This window comes from Porcisia hertigi, chromosome 36 (genome assembly GCF_017918235.1).
Source record: "Porcisia hertigi strain C119 chromosome 36, whole genome shotgun sequence".
NCBI lineage: Eukaryota > Euglenozoa > Kinetoplastea > Trypanosomatida > Trypanosomatidae > Porcisia > Porcisia hertigi.
Window position 1 is genome coordinate 1,183,107 of NC_090595.1, and position 23,158 is coordinate 1,206,264.

Sequence of the window (23,158 nt, forward strand, 5' to 3'; positions counted from 1 at the left end):
TACAGACAACAGGGCAAGCTTCAATACACCAAGCGTAAAGCAACGCGATCATTTATAGAGGGGACGGGAGCACGCCTATTGCGAGCCTCACAAAAATCCACCTCGCCAAAGTTGATTTCATATTCGCCGTATTCACGCAGGAGAGCTTGTGGACGAGGGACACACGTATTCCACTATATTTGAAGTGTGGGCGACAATATCGCAACACTATGCGAGAACACCACGCGCTTCTCACCCTGCAGGGGAGTGAGTGGGCAAATGCCAGCATAGAGGCAACATAATTTTCTAGAGGGCGTTATTGACGTCGGCCCATCACCAGCAAAGCCAAAGTCAAGAGATTTTACAGGGGGAAAATACCTCTTCAATCAGTGTTCAACCCACACGACACATGCGCCAAAACACCACACTCAGCCATGGCATGGGGCAGATGTGCCCGGGGCGGGGCGGCTAGTACCTTGGCCATCGATACTGGTGGCACAAACGAGCGCACCACCGCGGGTCGCTGCGACGCAACACCATCCGGGAGCTGATCGCCGCGGCATGCGTGGCGACACATCGCTCTGACTTGGCCTGCCACACTGAGGTGTGGTCCCCCGGTTATGATGTACAACAACAAAGGAGTCGATAGAAAAAGCACGTTCTTGAACTTCGATGTACAACAGAGCAATGGTGCACACACACACATGCACGCGGACACCCTCCAAGGAGGAGTCCAGTGTGTGTGGCACCTGTGCAAAGCAAGACCGCTCCGTTTGTGAGGATGGACTTGTTGAGTCAAGGAAACGGAGAAAAGGAACCAAAAAAAACCTTATTCGATACGCATACTCGGAAAAACTCAAAACTCAAGCCGGGATGTCTCGCATGGCGGCTTTGTGCACCCACCCTGACGCTTGCAACGATTGTGACAGCTACGGAGGGGGAAAGGAGGGGAGGGGGGAGGGATTCTCCCGAAAGGAGTTCCCGAGCAGAAAATTTGGGATCCCTCTCTTGGCTGCGTTCTGCACAACTCAGGCTCACACGCCTAAAACTTGAGCATGCAGTTCACCCAACCATGATCGATTTCGGCGTCGTACTTCTTGTAGAACTCGATGGCTGGTGTGTTCCAGGCCAACGCCTGCCACACCATGCCATGGCAGCCCTCTTCCTTAGCTTGCTGGACAACACGCTCAAAAAGCATCTTACCTGCGCCAATGCCGCGATGGGACTCTGTGACAACAAAGTCCTCGAGGTAAAGCATGCGCCCTCGCCAGGTGGAGTACCTGTAGTAGTAGAGAGCCATTCCAATCACCCGCGGCTCCACATCTTCAACCTCTTTGAGTTCCGCCACAAAGGCGTACCAGAGAGGTCGCTCACCGAAACCCTCTTTTTCCATTTCTTCCTTGGTCGCAATCACAGACTCAGGTGCCCGCTCATGGAGAGCCAGCTCCATAATCAGGTTGTACATGCACTGAGTGTCGCCGCGCTGAGCGCGGCGAACGGTTACGGCTGGAGAAGACATGGATTTACTCCGTTTTTTTTTTCGAAGATTGTGTTGGTGTATGGTGATTGGTGCGCTTCGGCGACTATGTGTGTGTGCGTGTGTGTGTGTGTGTGGGGTGTATGAGTGTGCGTGTTTCTTTTTCAAACACAATATATATCCAAGCATAAAAAGGAACGAGAGGTAGAGACGGGGAGAGGGGGAGGGTGGGTGAGTGGGGAGTCTCAAAGGACATTTGATTGAAGATGGTGTTGAGAGTGTAAACCCTTACGATGCGACACGGCCATCTCACAAACAGCAGTGTTTGCCGCATGATACACACACACACAGACACACGTACAGACACACGTACATACACACGACAAAGCGCTTGCATCATTCCAGGAGAAAACTGAGAGTCCAACCGAAGAAAAAAAAGACAACTACAAACAAAATCGACCAAAATAGTTAAGAAGGGGGAAAAGAGTGGAGGGGTTAGCGCTGACAAAAGAAAAGTCAAAGAGGACACACACACACATATATATATGCATGTGAAGCATCCCCCCTTCCTGTGTAGTCTTCAAAGGTTCGAGTGCTCCAAAAGACATTCACAAGTTCTGTCTTATCTCTCCCCCGTTGTCCTCTTTCCGCAACTCTTGATTGTGTGTGAGTGCTTGGCGGGGGAAGGATAAAACTAGATGGGGGGAAACGAGTGTGGTGTATGTATACATTATATATAAAAAAATATATGTATTTTCGAGTGGGTGGGTGTGTGGGTGGGGAGAAAAAAGAGAGAGGCCATGTGGGTGTGTGGGTGCTGAGGATAATCCAGTCTAAGAAAAGGCGCCACGCACACACTTGGTACACATTCACAGACAGGGGAAGAGACTCCAAAGGAAGAGGGAATAGATAAGAGAGGCGATATGAACAACAGAGCAAAAAAAGAAAAAAACCTGAACAAAACAAATTACTGAGTGTGCACGAAGTAACTTGTGGACGTGTGTTTTTCTGGTGACAAAACCACCGGTGGCCCTTTTACCCCCCCCCCTCCCCCCTCCCTCATCCCTCACACACACACACACACACACAAAGAAGTTGTCCCTTCCACCCCATTTTTTAGTTAGTGACGGAGAAAAGGAAACTCACATACCAGAGAGAATCGAGAGATGGCGCACATGAGCCCTACGGAGACAAGCGAAGGGCGTGGGCACATGGCCCATACACATAAGCGTAAGGCACCTTCTCCGTGTTTTTTTTCTGCGCAAGCCCCCTCCTCTGCGACTGTCGCTTGGGCTGCGCCTACGAAGCAGTGTTCTTCGAAGCCTTGCGGCACCGCGCCACGAAGCGGGTGTAGCGAAGGTGCACAACAGTCGCCAGCACCACCGCAAGGGCCGCCGTGCACGTAATGATGATGATGGGTGTCTGAATACACGCACGGGACGTGCATCCCTGCTCCACTGTGTGACCCATCTTTTCGCGCTCCTTGTCGACGGTGAGTCCAAAAAGGAAGCGATTGAAGCAGATGACGCCAATGACGTTGGTGCAAAAGCTTATGTTGTATAGGATGCCATGGTGACTGGCAAAGATACACGGAAAGATGAGCGCACGAACGCCGTTGAAGACACCCTCCTCAAAATAGACGAGGATGTACGGAAGGAGGAGGGCGTCACCAGGAAGCACAAGGATCAGAACACCGGCAATTGTGGCAATGATCGGGGCGACTGGCAAGGCGATCGTCACGAGAACTTTGCGGTTCTCCGTGTCCTGGTGCTGCACATACGCCTCAAACAGGCCCACCGAGATGCGACCGACTGCGCTGCCCACACCAATCAGAGCAGTGTAGAGAGAGCCCAGTTCCGCAGTACGCGGGCGGGCGGTGCGGGCGACGTAGATAGTGCCGCCGTTGTACGTCACAATCGTACCGAGGGCGCCCTGGCAGACAAACGCGATGAGGATGAGCCAAATGTCAGGGCGCACGAGTGTCTCCCAGATCGTCCCACCGTAGCGCGGATCCTGAGGACCATCCTCGATGACAGCCTCCACGTGACTGAGAGGGGACGTGCTGAGGGGCTCGTTGTCGATCTCCAGCAGATCACCAGAGGTCAGAATATTCGACTTTTTCACGTTTGCACCCACAACCTCGCTTTCGGTGTCGTCCAAGGTGCTGTACTGTTGTTCAGCCAACTCGTTCACACCACCAAACCAGCGAATAGGCATCGCCATTATCCAGTATGACATGCAGAGCATCACCGTAATGGCACCGATTACAGCCCTGCCGGATTGGGACACATTTGTGTACGCGAGCATCGGGGCTGTGGTCGAAAAAAAAATGACGAGGCAGGCCGCAACAACATAGCCGTACGCAATGCGGCGCGTCGGAACGAATTTCTGAGCGTAGATACTCTTTAGGGACGTCAGGGCGGCGATTTGTTCTTCTGTCTTGTTGCGAGCACGCCACCAGTTTACAAAGTACGGTGGCAGCGCGATGAGGAGCATCGCCATCAGCGAGACAGCCGTTGTGAGGGCCATGATAAAGTAGATAAAGCCGCTGATGTTGTTTGAGAAGAAGCCTCGATTGATGGAGGAGAGGACAGAGCTGCCGAGACCCGTCATCACCTTGGCCAAACCGATGACAGGACCTCGGTTGCGCGGGAATAGCTCCACCAGCGTGACAATCGATGCGGCGTCGAAGAGACCGCTGCACGTGTTCATGAGTGCGTAGAAAACGGATATGGTGGCGGTGTTGCCCTTGATTTTGCCGTCGAAAATCAGGCCGAGACCAAGGCAGCCTATGCATCCCATTCCACAGGCAATCGCAAGCAATGGCAGAGGACCGATGTGGTCGTACAATACGCCATACGGAATCACAAAATAGCAGAACACAACGCCGACGGTGCTGATCGTGGAGAGGTCCCCATCGGAGAGATTGAAGCGACTTTGGAACTGGTCACTAAAGAGATCAAAGGCGTACACAAGTGAGACGCAGATGCTGCAGAACAACACACACACGAGTGCACGGAAGCGCTTCACCTCATCAATCACGTGTGAACCACATGCCGCACGGTGGGCGACGTATTTGGTTTGGCTGAACGTGTGCTTGAGACCCTCGATCATCTTTTGCAGAGGACACCCAATGTATGTGTGCTTACACAACGCCGCAGGAGCGATGCTCCACCAGTTGAGAGACTCGACAAAAGACAGCGAGCGAGAGAGAGCAGACTGGGGAATGTATTCCCTCTGAGAAACAGAATGAGCGTAGATTAGTTCTATGGTGTCACTCAGTACACTACCCGAGAAAGAAACCAAAAATACACACGGGGATGCAGAACAAAAAAAAGGAGGGAAAAATGTGGCGAGCCGCAATGAAGAAACCAAACAAGGGGACTTTAAAGGGGGAAGTGGAGAAGGAGGGGGGGGGGAGGGGGATGACGGCGTCGGCAAATCAGTCACAGAAAAAAAAAGATGCGAACTCTCTCTTTTTTTTTTTGAAATGTGCGTTTTACAAGAAGGGTCTAGTGATGGCGGTGATGGGGGATGTATGCGAGGGTATTGTGATAGTGACAGCGAGAATGGGTCGGGTTGAGTTGGAAGAGGGAGGGGGGTAGAGTGTGTGTGTGTGTGTGGAAACGAATACAGAACATAGGGTGTACAAAAAAAGACATACACCCAAGTTTCTCATCTTTGGACGCCCCCTGTCAGAAAAGTAGTATTTTTTTTGCTATTGTGCACTTCACTGTAACATATGAGTAGCAGCAGGGCTTATGAAGGAACACACACACACAATCATGTACACCTTCGCACACGAGCCCTTTACTCCAAATGAGTGAAAAATCGAGTACCTGCACCATCACAAGGTCGCTGCGGCTCCTCAAGCCGTGGGGCGCCACTCTTTTGCATGCCGAGGGCTGCATGCTAGCGACATCAGGAATCGAACCGCCGGTTATTCTGTTCTACCACGTCGTTCCATCCGGGAGAGGCGTCGCTAGTACAGCGCAGCGTCACGACTCGCTCGGGGAAGAGAGAGACCCGAACAACCTCAGCTGCCTTGGGATCAGCTGTGTTGTTTGAGGCAGCCTGCTTGGCATTGAGTGTGACGCGTTGCCCGGTAACGGGAGTGCTTGGTGCGTTTTTTTGGGGCTGGAAAGCCTCAGAGTCGAGTGAAGAGTGAGCTGAGTCCATTAATGAAAGAGGGGAGAGGAGGGGGAGGCTGGAAATGTGTGGGGTGTGTGAATACTCGAAGCGCTCACGAGAACCTTGTAAGGCGTTCTTTTTTTTTCAATAGCCTGTTCCCCACAGTGTATCGCCCCTCTCCTTCTCGCCGCAAGGGGTGTGGGTTTACTTTGGGGGGCTTTGCTGGAGCACCGACGAGGTGCGCTGCAGCACTACCACAATTTTGTGTAAAGAAAATGTGCACACAGACACAAACATAAGCAGCAAAGAGAGAGAGAGCAACCAGTGCAGCGGGAGGAGGGACGTGGATGGGTAAGCGAAAGTGAGGTTATCAGAGGAGATTTTTTTTTATATGCAGCGGTTTCATTCAGCCACACGACACATGCGCCAAAACACCACACTCAGCCATGGCATGGGGCAGATGTGCTCGGGGCGAGGCGGCTAGTACCTTGGCCATCGATACTGGTGGCACAAACGAGCGCACCACCGCGGGTCGCTGCGACGCAACACCATCCGGGAGCTGATCGCCGCGGCATGCGTGGCGACACATCGCTCTGACTTGGCCTGCCACACTGAGGTGTGGTCCTCCAGTCATAACGGACCAGGGTGGGGCTGAAGAAGGCAAAAAAAAATCACCGTGCTGCTAACTCATGGAAAGGGTCGATACACCCCACAGGGTACCCCCCCTCCCTCCAGAAGAGGAAAGGGGAAGCCGATGTCTAGACTTGGGGTATGCCTCACGTGGAAGGAGAGGTGCGGTTGCATTTTAAAAATATCTTTCCTGTTCACAGGCCGCCAATGCTGTGCTTTATTTGGTTCTCCTACGCCAACTTCCCTTGCATCTCGTTGTGTCTTCGTATGTCAAGCTTAGGTAAGAGAGCGATGGTACTTGTACATGATCGCAGAGAAACACACGTCAGCATAATGAGAAGGGGGAGGGGGGAGGAGCGCAAGAGAGAGGAGGAAATAGACGCTCAAATATCGTCATCACTGTCGTCGTACGCGTCCCATTCAGCCTCCATACTGCAGAATGTGCAGCCGGCAGCGCTGACTGAGCGGCAACACGCGCAGCCCTTTTCCTTGCTGCACGTCATCTCACCCGAGTAGGTGAAGCAGATGCCGCTACTCATTGTTACGTTGCACATGTAGGCGTAGCCGCGTTCCTGGCAGTAGGAGCAGGTGATCTGCGAATCTTCTGTGGAGGCGGCATCGGAAAAAGAGGTTATGCACGCGAGGCAGATTACGCAGAGGAGGAGGAGGAGTGTTCCTGTACTGCACACGTACCCGCGGCGTGAGAGAATAGATAATGTCAGTGCCATCGTTGTCGGAGTCACGGCAATGGTGGGTGGAGTGCACTCCTCACACCAAACGAATAGGCGATTGATCGCAATAAAAAATATATTATCGATAACAAAGGTGATATTGGGACTACAGAGATAACATCGATATAATCCCACCAGATCCGCTGCGTGGAAAAAGGTTCGACAAGCACTCGTTATTTCGTTTTTTTTTGTTCAACACCTGAAAGTCGTTGGACAGCTGCCACGTAGATGGTTGTGTGAATTGGTAATGAACACGTCAGCGCGTTAGAGTGCAGGGGTAAGAGAACACCAACCAGGTCCTCCTCCCTCCCCCCCACGGCCAGACACGCAAAAAATGGTGGTAAAGTTGCCCAAGAGGGGTTGATTGAGAAACATAGAGGAAATCCTTGACATGGGCGAAGATGATCACGCAACATCATATTCGCTTTGCTTTGGTTGGAGGCGTGGTGACGTCCTGATGATGAGCGGGTGCCACCCTGTGGTTTCTGAGCAGCTCCCCAGTTTCACGGCACTACATATACGCACATGGTGAGAGAGGAATCCATCGTGCGGTTGGGATGTAAACATCTTTGACTCCTTCCTCTCTTTCCTTTTTTAGTCGTTGTTGAACTCGACATGTGCAGTCAACAGCGAATGCCGTTACTGAACTGCACACACACACACACACACACACACGCACACGCACACGCACCGACACGCAGAGAAGTATTTGACTTTTTCAATGATTCGCCTTTTCTCTGCACACCACTGGGCTCCCTCCACAGCCAGTGTAACTGACAACCTTTTTCCGCCAGGGTCGCTTCGAGAATCCTTAGTGGGCGTGACGCAGTGAAGAGCCGAACACAGCAACAGCATGAGTTTGCTTTTTCACAGAGACCCCCTCCTTTCCCCTTACACACACAAAAAACAAACAAACAACAGCATACCCACAGACAGAGAGAGAGATGAGAGGGGGCCAGCGATACGGCACCTTCCATCAGCCTCAGCCTTTGCTTGCTATTGTGAGCACCCGCCCTCCTCTACTCCTCCTCTATGGGTTCACCCCCCTAGTGAACGTGTACAAAGAGAGAGGGTAGACCTCTATTGAAGGAAAAAAAAAGTCGCATCAACAACACCCTCGCCAAAGTCGTGGAGAGCACAACGCGCGCAGTGCGCGTGGGGCGGTTTTAGGAGGCAGGAATGGGGGGGGGTGAAGGGGCAGAGAGAGAGGAAGCTGTCAAGTTGCCTTCACAAAGGAATCCTTCAGAGTACGACGACGGCGTCGACAAAGCGAGCTTTCGCATAAACGGGCTCACCGTATTTGCAGAAGACAGGAGAAGTGTGCCTCTACTCTTTTTTTCCAGGAACGGGCCCCTCACCATTACGGCCTGACGTCGCAGCGGCTGCTGGTTGGTTCACTTGATACGATTGATGCCCCAACTGGGAAGCAGCCACCTGCACCGCCTCTGCTAGACCACCCTTTGCTGCCAAGAGTATTTTGAGTGCTTTGGCACACTTCTTGTTGAATCGACGAGCCACTGCCTGCTGGAGCGCAACAAGTTCGCGCTGCGCCGTTGGATCGTCGCGGTGGCTCCTCGTTTCGGCAACAGCAGCGACTTCCGCCTCGACCTCATCACCGTAGAGCAGCTCTGCAAACGCGTCTTCATTGTTGCCGAACACGGCAGAGCGCAATATGTCCAGGTGCTCGTCGCTGAGGCTCTCGGCGAGGGTGGCGTTGTACTGGCATAGGCTCGCAGTGCTGTCGAACCTGCTGCCATCTAAAAAGGACACAAAGGAGATCGGGTGGTGCGAATCCCCCTGACGAGAGCCGTTGTTGCTGTCCATGACTTCTGTCTCCAAGTCCCGGCCTAAGGCTGCGGTGTGAGGAGTGGATGTGGAAGCCGGTGGCGCCCTCGCAGACCGACGGCTGCTTTCCTCGCCTCTTGCCCTGTGCGGTGTCGTGGAGGCTGCGCGACTGCGGTTGCGGTGACGTTTCTCATGTTTTGACGGCGCTGGCTGCTCGACTGAGTGGATTGACACACCTGAGAAGGACTTTGGGGGACTCGTGTCATACTTGGACTGGATCTTTGTAACTCGAGCATCTGCGCTCGCGGGTCGAGAGGAGACTGCACGGGTTTCCGCGCTCGCACGACGGCGCGAGCGCGTGGACGATGTGCGGTCCGACCTTCTTCTGTCAGCGCGTGGGGTTGCCTCACGGTGCTCCTTGCGCGCGCTGTGTCGAGGTGCACGCTCGTTCGAGAAATCCTCTTTTCGCTGAAGCTCGTGTTCCTTCTGAACGTCTTCTTTCATCTTGTGCAGCCAGAGGCGGGTAGAGTCGATGCGCTCCATTATGTGCTGCCTTTGTGGGCTGGGGATCACCACCGGCAGGCCGTTGTCTTGAAGCCGGCGTGGGGTGTGGGGGACGCTCGAGCGGGAGTGCGTCCAACCGTTAGTCGAACCCTCGCCTTTCGAGTGAACGCTAATTATTTCGATGCAGGAGCCAGAGCGAGGGCGACCAGTTATGTGATTGTTGGCTGCACGGCGAACATATGCGGACCCTGCTTGGGGCGGCGGCACCGCGTAGGGCACCTCTAGTGGGCGCACGTGGGGAGTGTGACACGAGGAACGGCTTCTCTCGTCCACAGAAGCAGGAGTTGAGGTGCGATGATGGCGATGGGATCGCTCGGAGTGGTGCCTGGAACCTCGTCGCTGGCTATGACTGTGGTGTGCGCTGGCATGCCGACGTGAGCTTTGGGCTTCCCTCTCTGCGTTGGGACCCACTTTTGAAAAGTGGTGCCGGTAGGAGCGGTGTGGGGTTGTCTTACGCTTGGCAGCCAGTTCCGCATGAGGGAAGCTGCGGTACTGTAGCGTGTCTTGCAGGTGTGGTGCCTCTGTCACTGGCACAAAGGTTGTCGAGGTTGTTAAGCCCAAGTGCCGGTGGTGCTGGGAACTGCTTTGGGAGCTGGGCATGTGCGGCTCGGTAGATGCAGGCTGGCGCCTGTGTAAGGATGAGGTGCGGCTCTCCAGGCGGATAGGCGAGCGCGTTGGTCTGCTCAGGCTGCGAGTGTGTCTGTATAAGCGACGGTGATCTCCGTCAAGGCTGCGCAACAGGCTGTCATGGCCAAAATGCGCCGGTTCGTGTTGGTGGCGGCTACGGCGTGCGGAGCGATGCGGGGGCGTTCGTTCAAGATGATCAACCGGGAGAGCGGCGCCTAAAGCGTGTCGCAACGGAGTGGCACGACGAGGACTCGTTTGATCTACACGTCGCCGGTGGTACACAACGTCTCTCTCTTGGTCCCTCTTGTGCGATGAGGGTGAGGTGCGGTGGCGCGGTGGCTGCGTGCTCTGCCGACGCAGAGGCGGCACCCCGTCCCCTGGAGTGTAGTCCTCTCTGCGGTGGCTTTGCGGCTCTCGTGACGCGCGACTAAGTACTTTGCGTGTGATTGACCCGCTCCTGCTGCTGTGCGGCCTCATTGACGACGACGAATGGCGCTGATGGGGCGCCGAGCGATATGTTCGCTCGCTGCTCAAGTGTGGGTGATGGTCTTCCTCATAGTAGCCCCGCCGCGGCGACGGCCAGAACGGCTCGTCGCGATGCCGGGAGTATGCATGGGCAACAGACATGATGTACGAGACACTTGCCAATCGCGTGTGGTTGTGGAACAGCTTGAGAAACACAGGCGCACACTTTCCTCAAGTAAAAAAAATAACAAAAAAGGCTGTAGACGACAATCACTCCCCGGTAACACACTCAGGCGCGCTTTTCACAACGCGAAACAACAAAAAGCAAAACAAAATCGAAACTGTCTTTTGAGTCGAGGCTCGTAGGAGAGGGAGACACTGTCACCAAGGACAACTTCTTTATAACAGAGAGCGTATAGGATTCCTTCGAGAGACGGACAAAAAAAAAGAGCGGCGGTGTCTGCACAAAAAGTAAAAACGTAAGGGAGGGAGAGGGGTGTGAGAGGGGCAACGACACCCACCACCACTACAACTATACCAGAACTAAGATGGGGAAGAAGTGAAAAAAAAAACAAAGATGTTCGTGACTATCTAAGTGATACCGTTTTTTCTTTTTTTGCAGCGACAGTGAAAAAAGAAGATGTATGCTTGTATGCTTGAGTATGCGTGTGTGTGTGTGTATATTTACCTGTTTCTCAGCGCGAGTAAGAGAGGGTCGTTTTGCTTTCTCTCCTGTAAGAACAAGAGGAAGAGCATACACTCACAGAAGACGTGACCAGAGTTGGTGGGGTCGGTGGGTGGCGGACACGTCGATAGGAAGAACGGGCGCTCCGGTTTGTATGCGCCTGCCAAGGATGAAAAAAAAAATAGGTCTTTGTTTTCACCCAAGTACTAGGGGTCGTCAAGGAGTTGGTTTTTCCTGTTGTTCCTTTTCGTAGTTGAGCCGGCCGTGCGTTGTCGGGCGTCGTTCGTGCCGGATACCCGTGTGAGGGTGCGCGACAAACGCCACACACACGCACGCACACAATGTGGAAGCGGTTGCTGATATAAAATGATGCACAGGTCGGTTTATCTTCTCCCCCTTTTTCTGTTGGTGCGAGTCTATTGGTGCGCTTGAGGAGGAGCGGGAGAGGCGTACGCAGACATACGATATTGCACGAAACTCCAGACGCCTTAGTTTTGGGCAGCCAATACCTTTGCAGTAGCTGCACGTATGCATGAGAGAATGAGTCCAGGGAGGGTGGCGTGCAGTAAAGGGAGAAGGAAGTACATCCAGTGAGGTGATTGGCGAGGGGCGGTGCGGGATGCCGAATGCGGCTAATGGTTGAATCACGGTTTCTTCTTATGTCTGTTCCCCCCCTCCCCCTTTTTCGGTGCGTATCAGAACGACCCCCATAAAAAAAAGGGAACCGGGGTTTCGTGGTGCACAGAGGCGCTGCAGTTCCCATGAGTGACCCCATGATGCACATGTTTCAGGTTTGCGGAGTAGACGAAATTGATGAGAAAACAAAAAATACAGCAGTGGGGTTAAGCAGAACCAAGTCATACACAAAGAAATACACACACACACACAGACACACACACACACACAGACACACGACTGCTTAGCGTACCTCGCTTAGCTCAGCATCGCACCGCTGCACGTGGTGCTTCATGAACGTCAGTGGACCAAGGGGACAGCAGGCGAGTTGGAGCTCACACTTGATCTGGGATCGCTGCATCCATTCTGCCTCTCTTAGTATGTGCTGCAGTGTGTGGCGAACGATGGCTGTGTCACACCTTTGCGGTCGTGTCGCGCTGTCTGACGTCTCTGACGTCGATGCTAATGTGGCTTGCACGGTTGCAGAAATCCGCTTCAACACCTGCACATCATCGGCTGTAAGAGGGGTACCTTCTGAGGAGGTGGGGCCACTGAAGGGGTCGGCGCTGAGCGGCGCACTGCTATGGAGATTGCGGCCCCACAAGAGGGAAGGGCAAACGCCGAGGAAGCGCAGCGGAAGCAGTTCTTTTACCTTGGCTGTTGCGGCAGAAGCGGGCGTAGGGCCAGGGGGAGAGGAGGGCCGGGTGGGTTTGGGCTCCAGGGACGTCGCGGGTGCGGGGGATCCTTTGGACCCAAGCAGCCCCATGAGGGTTAGAGCAATGCACAGCCCATGCGGGTCCCCGTCGACCATGACGTAAAGCTGCAAAGCGGGCCAAAGAGCATGAGCACGGCGCAGCCAATGCCGCGCCGCAACGCACGGGTACCCTTTGGTGCAGAGAAGCACATGCGAGTGCATATGATGCGCGTCGCTCTTCACCATAGACTGTATTAAAGCATGGTGCGTGCTTTCCTTCTCTATCAACACAAGCTTACATGAGTGGCTTGATGGACCACCGTCACGTGCTGCTCGCCAGCACCCAGACTCTCGACACCCCACCATACGGGCTGCGAGGGAGTGAGTCAGTGTGATACCTACAGAGCCGCGTGCGGAGACGTCAATCAGTTCGAATGGATCACACATCTCCAGCATCAATGCGCCGACCAAGAGACTCTTGCCAGCGGCTGTAATGCCTAGCGACTCGCGTGTGTAGAGGGGTATTCGTGACGCCGCACCCCGGGTCCCCTTCAAGAGGCGCAAGAGAAGAGAGTGGGGGTTTCGAAAGAGTGACGCCAGCACCGATTCGTCGGCCCGCTGTTCACGAGGGACACGTGCCATAACTTCTAGCCAGCTGCACAGCCGCTCGACACTTGCGTGGGCCGCACGCTGACCTTGCGGCGCAAAGAGTGGCGGGTTGCGGTAGTACAAGTCACGTTCTGTGCACACGCTGAGGTTTGCTGTGGCTTCGCTTGTCGCCAGGAGCGAGTTAGACGTCCCTTGCCCTCGCTGCAAGGCGGCACCACACAGCACTATCTGCATCACATAGAAGGTCTGGGCAATAGTTTGAAGGTGAGAGGCGCGGTAGCCGCTGCCGGTGGGGTTTGCTCCTTCCGCACAAAAGTTGCGGAGAAAGAGGAGGAGAAGCGATTCAAAGTGACTTTGCAGCTGTTGGCTATATGGCGCGCAGTGGGGGTCTTGGAAGATGGGCGCCGTGGACATCTCAGTGTCTACACTGATACAGTCAAAAAAAAGAGAAAATAAGTGAAAGGACGCAGGGATGGTGTTCATAAAAAGGCGGGGGTGGTGGTGGTGGCGGTGGCTGAGGATGGAGATGAGGGGCAGGGAGGTGGGAACGGGGAGCGGAGCGCGTTAGGTCGCCGTGTGCTGCAGCTTTCGCATCCTTCCCATCAACGCAGACCCCCCCCCCTGGGGAGGGGAAAATGGCAAAGCGAGAGGGACCAATTAGAGTTGCTGACCCATGTCAAGACCGATCTCTTGTTTGTTTTTTGTGAAGGTGCGAAGACGGTCTCTTCTCATGGTACATCAAAACAGTGGAGGGTGGGGATCGGCGGAATAAGCGTGCACGTATTATACTTACTCCAAGAAGGAGTGGTCCGTATGGAATCGTGGACGAGGGAGATGAGGGCGGAGGGCGTCGACATCCTCATGAAAGTCTGATTATTCAGACGTGCTATATACACACAGTGAAACAACAGCCACGAATCAAGCAAACAAGTGTGTGGAACAGCGAGGAATACCGATGTCAGAAACACACACACACACACACACATATATATTTACATGATATATTCGCGAGGCAGACACGTCTCTCACACGCAAGAAACATACACGATACACCATTAGGTTACGAACAGGTGGCCCGAGCGGAAGGGGGGAGGGGGGGGGAGAGGGAGTGAGGCACCTCTACACGAAGTATGATTGGCGTGTGGTTGTGGTCGAATGTCTACAATGAGTGGTAGAGAGTGAGGGCGTGAGTAAGCTCTGCGTAGGACATGCACCCACGTCTCCGCGTTTCGATGTCGATGAACAGATGCTTCAATCTTTGGCTTATGCAGCGGACGCCGAGTTTGTCGAGAGACTTGAAGTCGCGGTAAAAGAGTGCAAAGGGAATGGTGTTACTTATCGTGCACCTCGGCGCCGCCTCCTCTGCTACTGCTAGCGTTACGGCTGCAGCAGCGCCGAGGGTGCGGTAGTGTTGCCAGAGTGCCTCATATTCTGCATCCGTTCTGGCGTGTAGCAGTGCATCACGCACCCACGCCGTCTGCAAGTGGGTCTTCAATCGTGGTGGCGGGGGTGGAGGACACCGCTGGGCGGCGGCTGTTGGCGCCACAGTGTCGGTGCGTTGTTCTAAATCGTGAGACGGCTTCCCTGCGGCATTCCGCGCCGCGGTTGTCGCTGTAAAGATGCCGGTGGGCATTTGTTCGCAAGTGTGCATCCAATCGAGCACTGCTAGTGTGTCGCAGCCCCGCGTCCAATCAAAGAGACGCATGCGCTTCCCCGGCGCCACTACCATGACGGGGTTGAAAAGCCATCCCTCGTTCAAGACCACGTCATGGTCCATACCAGCAACCACCACCGCACGCAGAAATGGATCAGGCAGGTATACGTCGTGATGGTTCGCATTCCATGACCAATAGCGACGGACAGCGAACGCAGCCAGCGGCCCTGATGCCGCCATTACTCCCACGCATGACAGCGGGGACGGGACTTCATCGCTGTTCCTTTCCTGCGACTCTCTGGCGCTCATCATGGACTTGGTGAGGAAGGCGTTGAAGGATGACGAGGCAGCATGCGCGCCGTCAGGGTAGCCAATCACGTTCTGGTAGAAATCGTGCCAGGAGAGCGACCGCGAGTCCCAATTCACATTCCACTTAGTCATGCGCGGGGGCGCTTGGACGGGGGATGCAGCGCCCGCATCAGGTTGTGTTGTCGGCGCTTGCAGAGAGGCGCGAACTGCGGCGTAGAGACCGTTTACCACGTAGTGACCCCTCCAGGAAGTTTCTGTGTCAGACACCACAGCGCGCCCATCGGCATCACGTGTGTGCCCGTGCGTCGTGGAGGGGAGACGCGTCACCTCAATCCCTTCAGACACTCGCATCGACACGCCTTGCCGTACCTCAGTCCACAGCTCGTGGGGCGTGAGATTCCAGACTTTCATGGCATCAGCAGCACTGTAGATGCGTGGGCGCTGGTGCAGCTCGTCGCTAGCTGAGGCCCCCAAGTGCGCGTGTGCGTCATGCTCCGCTTTTTGTGAGAGTGCCGAGTGTGCAAGCAGCCCTGACCACGGGACTTCTTCACGAAAGACAGCGTTGAAGCGGTCTTGATCGACGACAGCCACCTCACCGCGTTCTAAAAGTACCGCGGCGAGGTCGTGACAATCCGCAAAGAACGCTTCCGTGGCGTACAGGCGATCAAGAAGGGCCGCCGTGCACTCTTGCTCGCCTTCTTCGCACCTGGCCGCGGCCGTGACGGTTATTCCGTGCTGCAGAAGGTGTTGACGCAACTGCGCGCGCTGAGTTGCGCCCAGTTGATCACTGAAGAAAAGTAGCGTGCCGTTATTGCGGTACAGCATTTCGCACTCCGTTGCATTGTCGGGGAATAGGGCAATAGTCGTGTCTGCTACTCCGGTAGGAGTGCACAGCGTAGGGAGGTTGTAGCGCCCTTGTAGGGCCCTTTCCCACACCGCCTGTGCAGCGTGGCGCGCTTGGGCTTCGCGATGCGCGTTTTGTGCTGCGGCAAGGAGAGCGGGAAGCACCGGTGCTTCAGACGGTGACGTCTCTTTTCGTGCCATTGCGAGAGTTTCCGCGAACTGTAGAAGCTCTCGGGTGTCCCAGAAGGCGAGATGGGAAAACACACCGGCTTTGTAGCCATCGCACGTGACGACCGGGTTGCGCAGCCATGCGTGCAGCAGCGCCAGAGAACCTGATGCCTCTTGCTGCTGGAGCACAAAGCTACCGGCAGTGTCGCTGTCGAAACAGTCGAGCGGAGGCCATTGCACGTGGAGGCGGGTAAGCAGGCTCTCCAGGGGTCCCTCGCTCACGCACACACCACCACCGCCACCTTCGGCCCTCTCTGGTGCAGCGTGCAAGCCGAGGGCTGGCCATGACGCGTGGAGGCGGCCACGAATACTCCCAGGCTCAGCTAGCGAGGGCTCTGAGGAGCCAAACACTTGTGTGATACACTCTTTCCAGCTCCACAGACTGGGGCTCCACGATACCACGTAGTACGGCAACGGCTGCTCGTTGATGGTGGCTGCGATTGTGTGAGCGAGGTACGGAATGTGGGCGTTGATCACGCAGACGCCGTATTCGGCGAGGTGCGCGACATGCAGATGCGGCCGCACCCAGAGAGAACTCTTCGCTGTTTTGGTGAAAAGACGAAGATGCGGCGCCGTCATCCCGCCTAGCCGCTTGGTGGCCCAGGAGGCCGGCAGTAGCTGGCTTTTGTCAAGCAGCGCTTCCCACGATGTGCCGAACGTGTGCGCGACACGCTCCGCCTCGTCGGCGTTCAGCTGAATCGCATTTGGGTCCTCAATGGAGTAGCGCCAGTCTTCAGGGTACAGGTATTGAACCAGGAGCTTAGGTGTCGGTGCGTCTTCACCGTGGTCGGCGATGAAGCCGTGGGCCTCTATGCGGAGGCCTTTCTCGAGGAGCACAGAGCGCACCAAGTGGCAAACAGCGCTGTTTGTCGCTACCTGCGGCGCCAAAGTCACCACTGCGGTGTTGCGAATTCCTTCGTCGTTGCGCTCATCTGCGACGACGGCTGCTGCCCAGGAGCGCCGGATGCAGTCACCGGCGTGGAGCGTGCCCATACCCACTGCGGTGTCCCAGAGATACACAGGCCCGTTGTCATTGCGAGCTGCGACGGAGATGAGCGGGTCCCCCAACGCCCAGGCCACAGCGTGAGCGCTCAAAGGCGCGATGACGGCGTTGCCGCGTGTTGCCTCATCCTCGATTGAGCCGTCCATCCAGGTTGCCACCGTTGGGTCGGACCACACCGGAAGTTGCCACCACAACTGCCGCTGCCGCACCGCCGCTATGGAGCTCTCCGAGACATGAAGGAGAGGAGAGTCCGAGTCCCCCGTGGCGGACTTTGACGCAGGGCTGAGATCCTCTTCCCCGCCCCCCGATGTCCACCACTGTCGCAGTACACCAGACGGTGCTTGCAGATCGGCAATGAGGCGCTGGAGCTGTAAATAACCCATGTCCACGCGGGCGGGGTCCCAAGCAAGCAGCCACACTCGCACACCCACGGTGGACTGCGCCGCCACAAATTCGTGCTCCGCTTCCATGACATCGCCGTTCATCACGTAAAACGGCTTCCCGGGATGCAGTTTCTGAATGACACAGCCCTCGCCCATGACGACTGTGTCGTATGAGTAGTGCTGCCTACTTCGGCGCCATAGAGAGGCCACTTCGCGCTCGGTGATTTGCATATTTCGCGACATTTCAGCCGCGTTGTACAGAGTCACTGAGGAGTGCGTATAGGGCACCCCAAATCGCTGCTTGAAGCGTAACTGCCACTGCATCGAGGTGTCGAGGCTCTCGGTGGCTGGTATGGCCACGCCGTAGCGGTACTGACGGTGATGATGAGACCGATAAAGCACGGACGCTTCAGCCGCGCTGGCGCACTGTATAACGCGTTCGTGTACAACATGAATGCCATTGATGCGGAGTTGCTGCTCAAGCAAGGTGCGAAAAGCGCGGTGGCCTGAGAGCGTGCTTGATTCCTCAGAGACGCACGTCGGGTCCAGGTAGAGGACTGCAAAGCACTCAGATGAGGGGGAGGACAGCTCATGGCCGTGTGCCGTTGCAAAGGCGCATTGCACAAAAGGATCGATTCCGCTTGCGAGCGTCGTATGATAAAATGTGCTCAGATCCTCGAGGGCTGTTAGGCTTGCCTGATCCTCCTCCTCCTCCTCTTCCACTTCCCTTGAGTGCCGGTCAACCAGGGATGGGGGTGTTGCGAGTGCCGTGGAGGGTGGCACAAACCGTGTGGTATCCGGCATCATAATGGCAGTGCATGTGCACTGGGCGTTGCGCAGCTCCAGCACCAGTGCATGCGTGTCCTCCTGGGGCAGCATTTTGAATGCGTCCATCATCAGACCAGTGGCTCGATTATACACGCTGGGATTGTTGAGGAGCATCGTCAGCAGCGACAGAGAAACCCCAGACTGAAGGAGGCGGCGGCCGTACGGGTCCTGTGTGGGCGACTGAGCAAGCCAGCGACATCGCTCAGCCAGTGCAGCGAGGGGACTCTCCGAGGCGTGCAGCACGCACTCGATCTCGTCCGGCTTCCCTGGCAGGCTGTACTGCGTCCAGTGCGTGGCAAAGTTCTGACGCAGGGAGCCAGCAGCTGCGGTAGCGGGGTCCGCATCCCCAATGACGTCTTTCAGGAAGCCGTCCCACGACATGGCCGCGGCGCTCCACTCAACAGCGTACCAGACAACCTCGTGGCTGCCAGTGTGCAGGCGGGAGCGCCGGTAGGTGTACGGCACGTTCATCACATAAAGACCTTCCTTGGCCATGTAACCCACAAAGAGTGAGTCGGAGAGTTTCACCTGATGCTCAGGTGTCAGACTATCCCACCACATCAGCATGTGCACGGTCCCGTACTTCTGCTCCGCCTCTTTCGCGTTGAGCACGATCCCGAGCTGCACTGCCTTGATCCAGTCCATGTCGAAGTGATGCGCGAAGGTTCGCGCCTCGGTGTCTGTGATGGGCACCTCTGAGGCTTTGCGTATGTATGCATTCTTGAAGAAAGGGTCGTGCAAGACGTCCAGGAGCTCCCCTTGGAGGGCTACTTCCAGCGGCACTACCCCGCTCGCGCGGACACCTACCCCATGTGCGAGTAGCAGCTCTGGCACAGCATTCCTGATGGCGGGTGTGGTGCTAGAGGGATGCAGCCATATAAAGCCGTAGTGGAGCTCTACGGCCCTCTGCAAATGGGCAAAGCGCAGCATCCAGCAAGGAGGGGATGAGAAAGGCTGTTGTAATGGTAACGACAATGGCAGCGCCGTTTCGAGCGTTTCGCGCACCTGCTGAACCACCATGGCGAGTGTGGATGTGCCTTCCAGAAGCAGACTCTGCACGTTCGGCTGCCTCATGAGCCAGTCTTCCATTGCCACCTCAGAGCTGAGAGGTCCGCTTGAGCCAGCCCGCGGCCACCGCAGCACGTCGACTAGTGCATGATACGTGGACGCCGAGAACACGTACAGCGGCTCGCCTACCAGACGCCTCGTATTTGAGGGGCTACGGTCGGCTATAGAGGAGAGCAGCTGGGTCAATGATCCCGCGGCTGGGCTGCCGCAACGCCCCCCCTTTCCTTCGCTGGTGTCGCTGCATTGGCCGACGAGCGCATTCTGCATCTGGTCCCAGGAGACGGTTGATGCGTCCCACTGAATCCGAAGCAGGTGCACGCGCGCTGTTTCTGCGCGGTAGCGGCTCTCCAGGAGCGGAATGTGGCCGTTCACCACCCATACTTTGTATGGGGCAAGGTACCCGAGCCAGCAGTTTTCGCTGACGCAGAGAGGTTTGGTACGACGCCATCCGTCTTCGAGCCCGCCGGGAGGAATACGCAGCGCGGAACACACCAGAGAGCCACCGTATAGGCGGTCGGGAGTAAAACCCTCAGTGGCACTTTCTGCAAGCGCAAGAGCAGCAGCCCTGAAGTCGACCTGCATGTCCACCGACATCATTGCCCACAAGCTAGCCCCGCTCTTCTGGGCGAGCTGCCGAGCCATTGCCGCCGCTGTGCTGCCGCTGAAGACGTACTCGAAGGCGTCATTGCCGAAAAGATCTGCCTGTTCAACCAGGGCCACGCCATTTTCTTCGAGTGTCGCCAGTGTTAGTTCGATGGTTTTTGCGGTGGCGGCGACCGGCGGCAGAAGCGCGAGTACTGCCTCCTGCATTATAGGCCCTTCTGGCATCGACGCACTGAGCATTTCGTGGAGTGTCAGCCACGATCGCCCCTGCGAGCACACCAGGTCGCGGCTCATCACATCGTCCTCGTACGGTATGCCCCACCAGAGATGACGTGCACGCATCGCACTAAAGGCGTCGTTAATAATCTGTAAAAAGGGGTATGCCGCACACACGGACTCCGTGACAGCATCCTTGGAGGAGGCAGCGTCTCCTGTATCTGAAACTTGGTCAGGGCCTTCCTGGAAGGCAACACGGCTTCCCGGCTCTGGCGTGCGGAGAAGGCTCTCGGAGACACGAGTGCACAACTGAGCCGTGTCCGGCTGCTTTGTGTTGTCTTGCCACGACAGCTGCAACAGTCCGGCGGCGCCTCCGTGTGCGCGTGCGATCGTGGGCTTCCCGAGGATGTCTCTGCGGTAGAGGGCATACATGGCATTGACGATGAAGTAAGACTCTGAGGTGAGGCTGTAGGGGCGGTGGACCTTCGTGACACCTTTGCTTTTGTCTCGAGAGCTGCTGGTGCAGTCTCTCGCCGACGAGACAGCCTCTATTGGGCACTTTGGGTTCAGCTGCGTCATGAGCACCTCTCGCGAGAGCTCTGTGATTGAGAGGGTACGCGAGAGCTGGTGCGTCGTATGCGCACTGGTGACGCAGCAGTGCTTCAATAACGAGCCAGCCAGCTCCGCACCAAGCAGGTGTTCGGCGAGGGAGGCGCTCCAAATACGCCCCTCCTGCATGGCGATTTCCCAGGGCACGCCGCATTTGTTCTCGAAACGGGTAATCACTTGTGCGGCGATCGTCTTGTCCTCATCGACGGCAAAACGACGGAGCGCCTCTTGGTCCAGCGCGTAGCGGGCAACATCTCCGTGATGGAGATCCAGTTTTGCTACCAATTCCTCCGCGGAGACTTCACGTACTGCCTCAATGCACACTTCGAGTTCGTTCAGCTGTTGTTCGAGGGACTGAACAAGTTCTTTGCGGGACCAGAGGCGAGGATGAACTAGTGCGACTGCATGGGTGCGAGCAGGGATAAATTTTTCAGCAGATGCCCCTGATGGCGTTGCTTCCACAGAGAAACAACCGTTTTGCCAGTCGTAGAGAGCCGCAGAGCCGTCTAGTGCATTCCCATCCTCTGTTGCATTGTCAGGAAAGCGAAGCCTATCATACAGCGCTGTAAGAGCTCTAGCGACATCGTCGTCGTCTTTGCCAGCCACCATGTCAAATACACTCGTGAAGTGGCCATGCGAGTGGAGCGTGGGGTCACGCAGCAGTGCGGCCACAAAAGGGAGTGGTAGGCCGCGCTGGATCAGCAGCCGGACAAATGAGTCATAATGAAGCGGCGTGTTCATCCAACACACGCGACATGACACTGTCTCCAGCGCCCCCGTGAAGATGTCGATGCCGTGGGGCGTAGACACTGTCGCAGATAGCGTACGCGGCAGCTTAATGATTTGCTCCACGGTTTCCTTCTGTGATGTGTTTCGTCCGGCTAGCGAGGGCCACGAGGCAGCGCACCACCAGCAAGAGGTAGTGGTGCTTGTCGCACCGCCGCCCTCTTGCCGAAACACTTCCAGCTCCGCAGGGTAGGTGCCATTCACGACATAGTGTTGCTGCGCAGCGGATTCCTTTTCCCCCGAGGTGAGGAGCCTCGTGATGGTCAGACCCAAAGGCAGTGTAAGCACGGCGTCCTTGCCAGTCGATGCACAGCGCGACGCTAACTCAGTAGCAGAGATGTCGTCTTTTTGTATGACATCAAGCGCCGTGCGCAGCCGCCCTTCGTCGAGGGCGGTGTCCCAGAGTTCACCGTAGCGCTGATAGAAAAGAGACTTGAGGTCTTCTTCGGCCGCACAAAACGGGGCCTGCTCTTCTTCAACGCTACACCGGGCGGTGAGCGGGTGGCGCAGGACTGCGTCCGTCGCAGATATGGCCCAATAGTGGATGCTGCCAAAGTACTTTTCCAAAGTTGATGTATACAGCAATGTGTTCGAGGGGACTGTGTCTTCTGCGTCGATGCGCGCTCCAGCGTTGGTGATGCATCTGCGCACGCGATCACAAACCGCCGGTGACCACGCATGCGGTCGAATCAGAACAAAAATAGAGCTCATATATGTAGGCGCGTCTTTTTCTTTTTTTGTGTGTGTGGGTGTGGCACTGAAACAAAGGAACAGGCTGGGGTGTGTGTGTGTACGTAGGAGGGGATCTGGGGTGTGGGTGAAGATCTTTCCACGTGGACTAAGAGGGGTAATAATAAGAAACGCTTCGGGTGTGTGAAAGGGGTGCAGAAAAAAAAGCGCGTATGAATGACGCGTAACTCTACTGCCTAGTTTACATTCAACAGACTGTGTGGGAGCCGGAGGGAGGAGGAAGAGAGAAAAAAACGAAAAGAGTGTCGCCTCTCCCCTTCCTGTCGGCCCTAGCGTCTCTACCGTCCCCACCCTCTAGATGCGATTTGTGCTGGCGGCCTAGGCTGTCCGGTCTGTCTAAGGCGGCGCACAGAGAGAAGGCCAGGACAATGTATGGTGAGGGGGAGGGAGGACAGTGAGTGAGTCCCCTCAGTTTGTCAACGACACGCGAAACAGAAGAGAAACAGATAAGACCGACTGGCCCACAGCGCTGTAAGACGGTACACACACACACACACACTCACAAAGTGGTGCCCCAAAGAGAGAGAGAGAGGGATGATGATGAGGTGAATACGGAGGATATGCCGTCGAGGGCATAGTGCATCTTAGGCAATGTGCTACGGGGCTTTGTACACTGGGTCTGGAGGTCAGCGAGTACCACTATCTGTCCCTTCTCTCCTGCCGAGATATACATGGACTTGCGCGTAGTTCTTCGATTCAGCAAGTGAGAACGTGAAGGGGAAATAAAAATGGAGTCTAATGTCGAATCAAATCTATCAGCAAATCATAAAGTGATGGCATCTAAGTTCGCCATCTGGACGCCGCTGGCGGGGGCAGGGAAGCTGTA

At 55.8% G+C, this 23,158-nt stretch overlaps 7 protein-coding genes across 7 annotated transcripts; all 7 read right to left on the bottom strand.

The window, feature by feature from the left end:
• Positions 1 to 1,021: 1,021 nt before the first annotated feature.
• Positions 1,022 to 1,498, bottom strand: JKF63_00273 (uncharacterized protein; the record flags this gene model as incomplete). The annotated part of the gene is made up of 1 exon (XM_067896325.1): positions 1,022 to 1,498. One exon carries the CDS (start codon positions 1,496 to 1,498, stop codon positions 1,022 to 1,024), a length of 477 nt encoding a protein of 158 aa, XP_067752482.1.
• A 1,257-nt stretch (positions 1,499 to 2,755) lies between these two features.
• JKF63_00274 (uncharacterized protein) lies at positions 2,756 to 4,570 on the bottom strand (the record flags this gene model as incomplete). Its single annotated transcript, XM_067896326.1, has 1 exon — positions 2,756 to 4,570. The coding sequence occupies one exon, from the start codon at positions 4,568 to 4,570 to the stop codon at positions 2,756 to 2,758; it is 1,815 nt and encodes a 604-aa protein (XP_067752483.1).
• Positions 4,571 to 5,377: 807 nt separating this feature from the next.
• On the bottom strand, positions 5,378 to 5,635 carry JKF63_00275 (uncharacterized protein; the record flags this gene model as incomplete). Its single annotated transcript, XM_067896327.1, has 1 exon — positions 5,378 to 5,635. One exon carries the CDS (start codon positions 5,633 to 5,635, stop codon positions 5,378 to 5,380), a length of 258 nt encoding a protein of 85 aa, XP_067752484.1.
• Positions 5,636 to 6,600: 965 nt separating this feature from the next.
• Positions 6,601 to 6,945, bottom strand: JKF63_00276 (uncharacterized protein; the record flags this gene model as incomplete). The annotated part of the gene is made up of 1 exon (XM_067896328.1): positions 6,601 to 6,945. One exon carries the CDS (start codon positions 6,943 to 6,945, stop codon positions 6,601 to 6,603), a length of 345 nt encoding a protein of 114 aa, XP_067752485.1.
• Positions 6,946 to 8,274: 1,329 nt separating this feature from the next.
• Positions 8,275 to 10,401, bottom strand: JKF63_00277 (uncharacterized protein; the record flags this gene model as incomplete). Its single annotated transcript, XM_067896329.1, has 3 exons — positions 8,275 to 8,839; positions 8,888 to 10,085; positions 10,287 to 10,401. The coding sequence occupies 3 exons, from the start codon at positions 10,399 to 10,401 to the stop codon at positions 8,275 to 8,277; spliced, it is 1,878 nt and encodes a 625-aa protein (XP_067752486.1).
• Positions 10,402 to 11,993: 1,592 nt separating this feature from the next.
• Positions 11,994 to 13,466, bottom strand: JKF63_00278 (uncharacterized protein; the record flags this gene model as incomplete). The annotated part of the gene is made up of 1 exon (XM_067896330.1): positions 11,994 to 13,466. One exon carries the CDS (start codon positions 13,464 to 13,466, stop codon positions 11,994 to 11,996), a length of 1,473 nt encoding a protein of 490 aa, XP_067752487.1.
• Positions 13,467 to 14,211: 745 nt separating this feature from the next.
• JKF63_00279 (uncharacterized protein) lies at positions 14,212 to 22,293 on the bottom strand (the record flags this gene model as incomplete). Its single annotated transcript, XM_067896331.1, has 1 exon — positions 14,212 to 22,293. One exon carries the CDS (start codon positions 22,291 to 22,293, stop codon positions 14,212 to 14,214), a length of 8,082 nt encoding a protein of 2,693 aa, XP_067752488.1.
• Between the last annotated feature and the right edge of the window lie 865 nt (positions 22,294 to 23,158).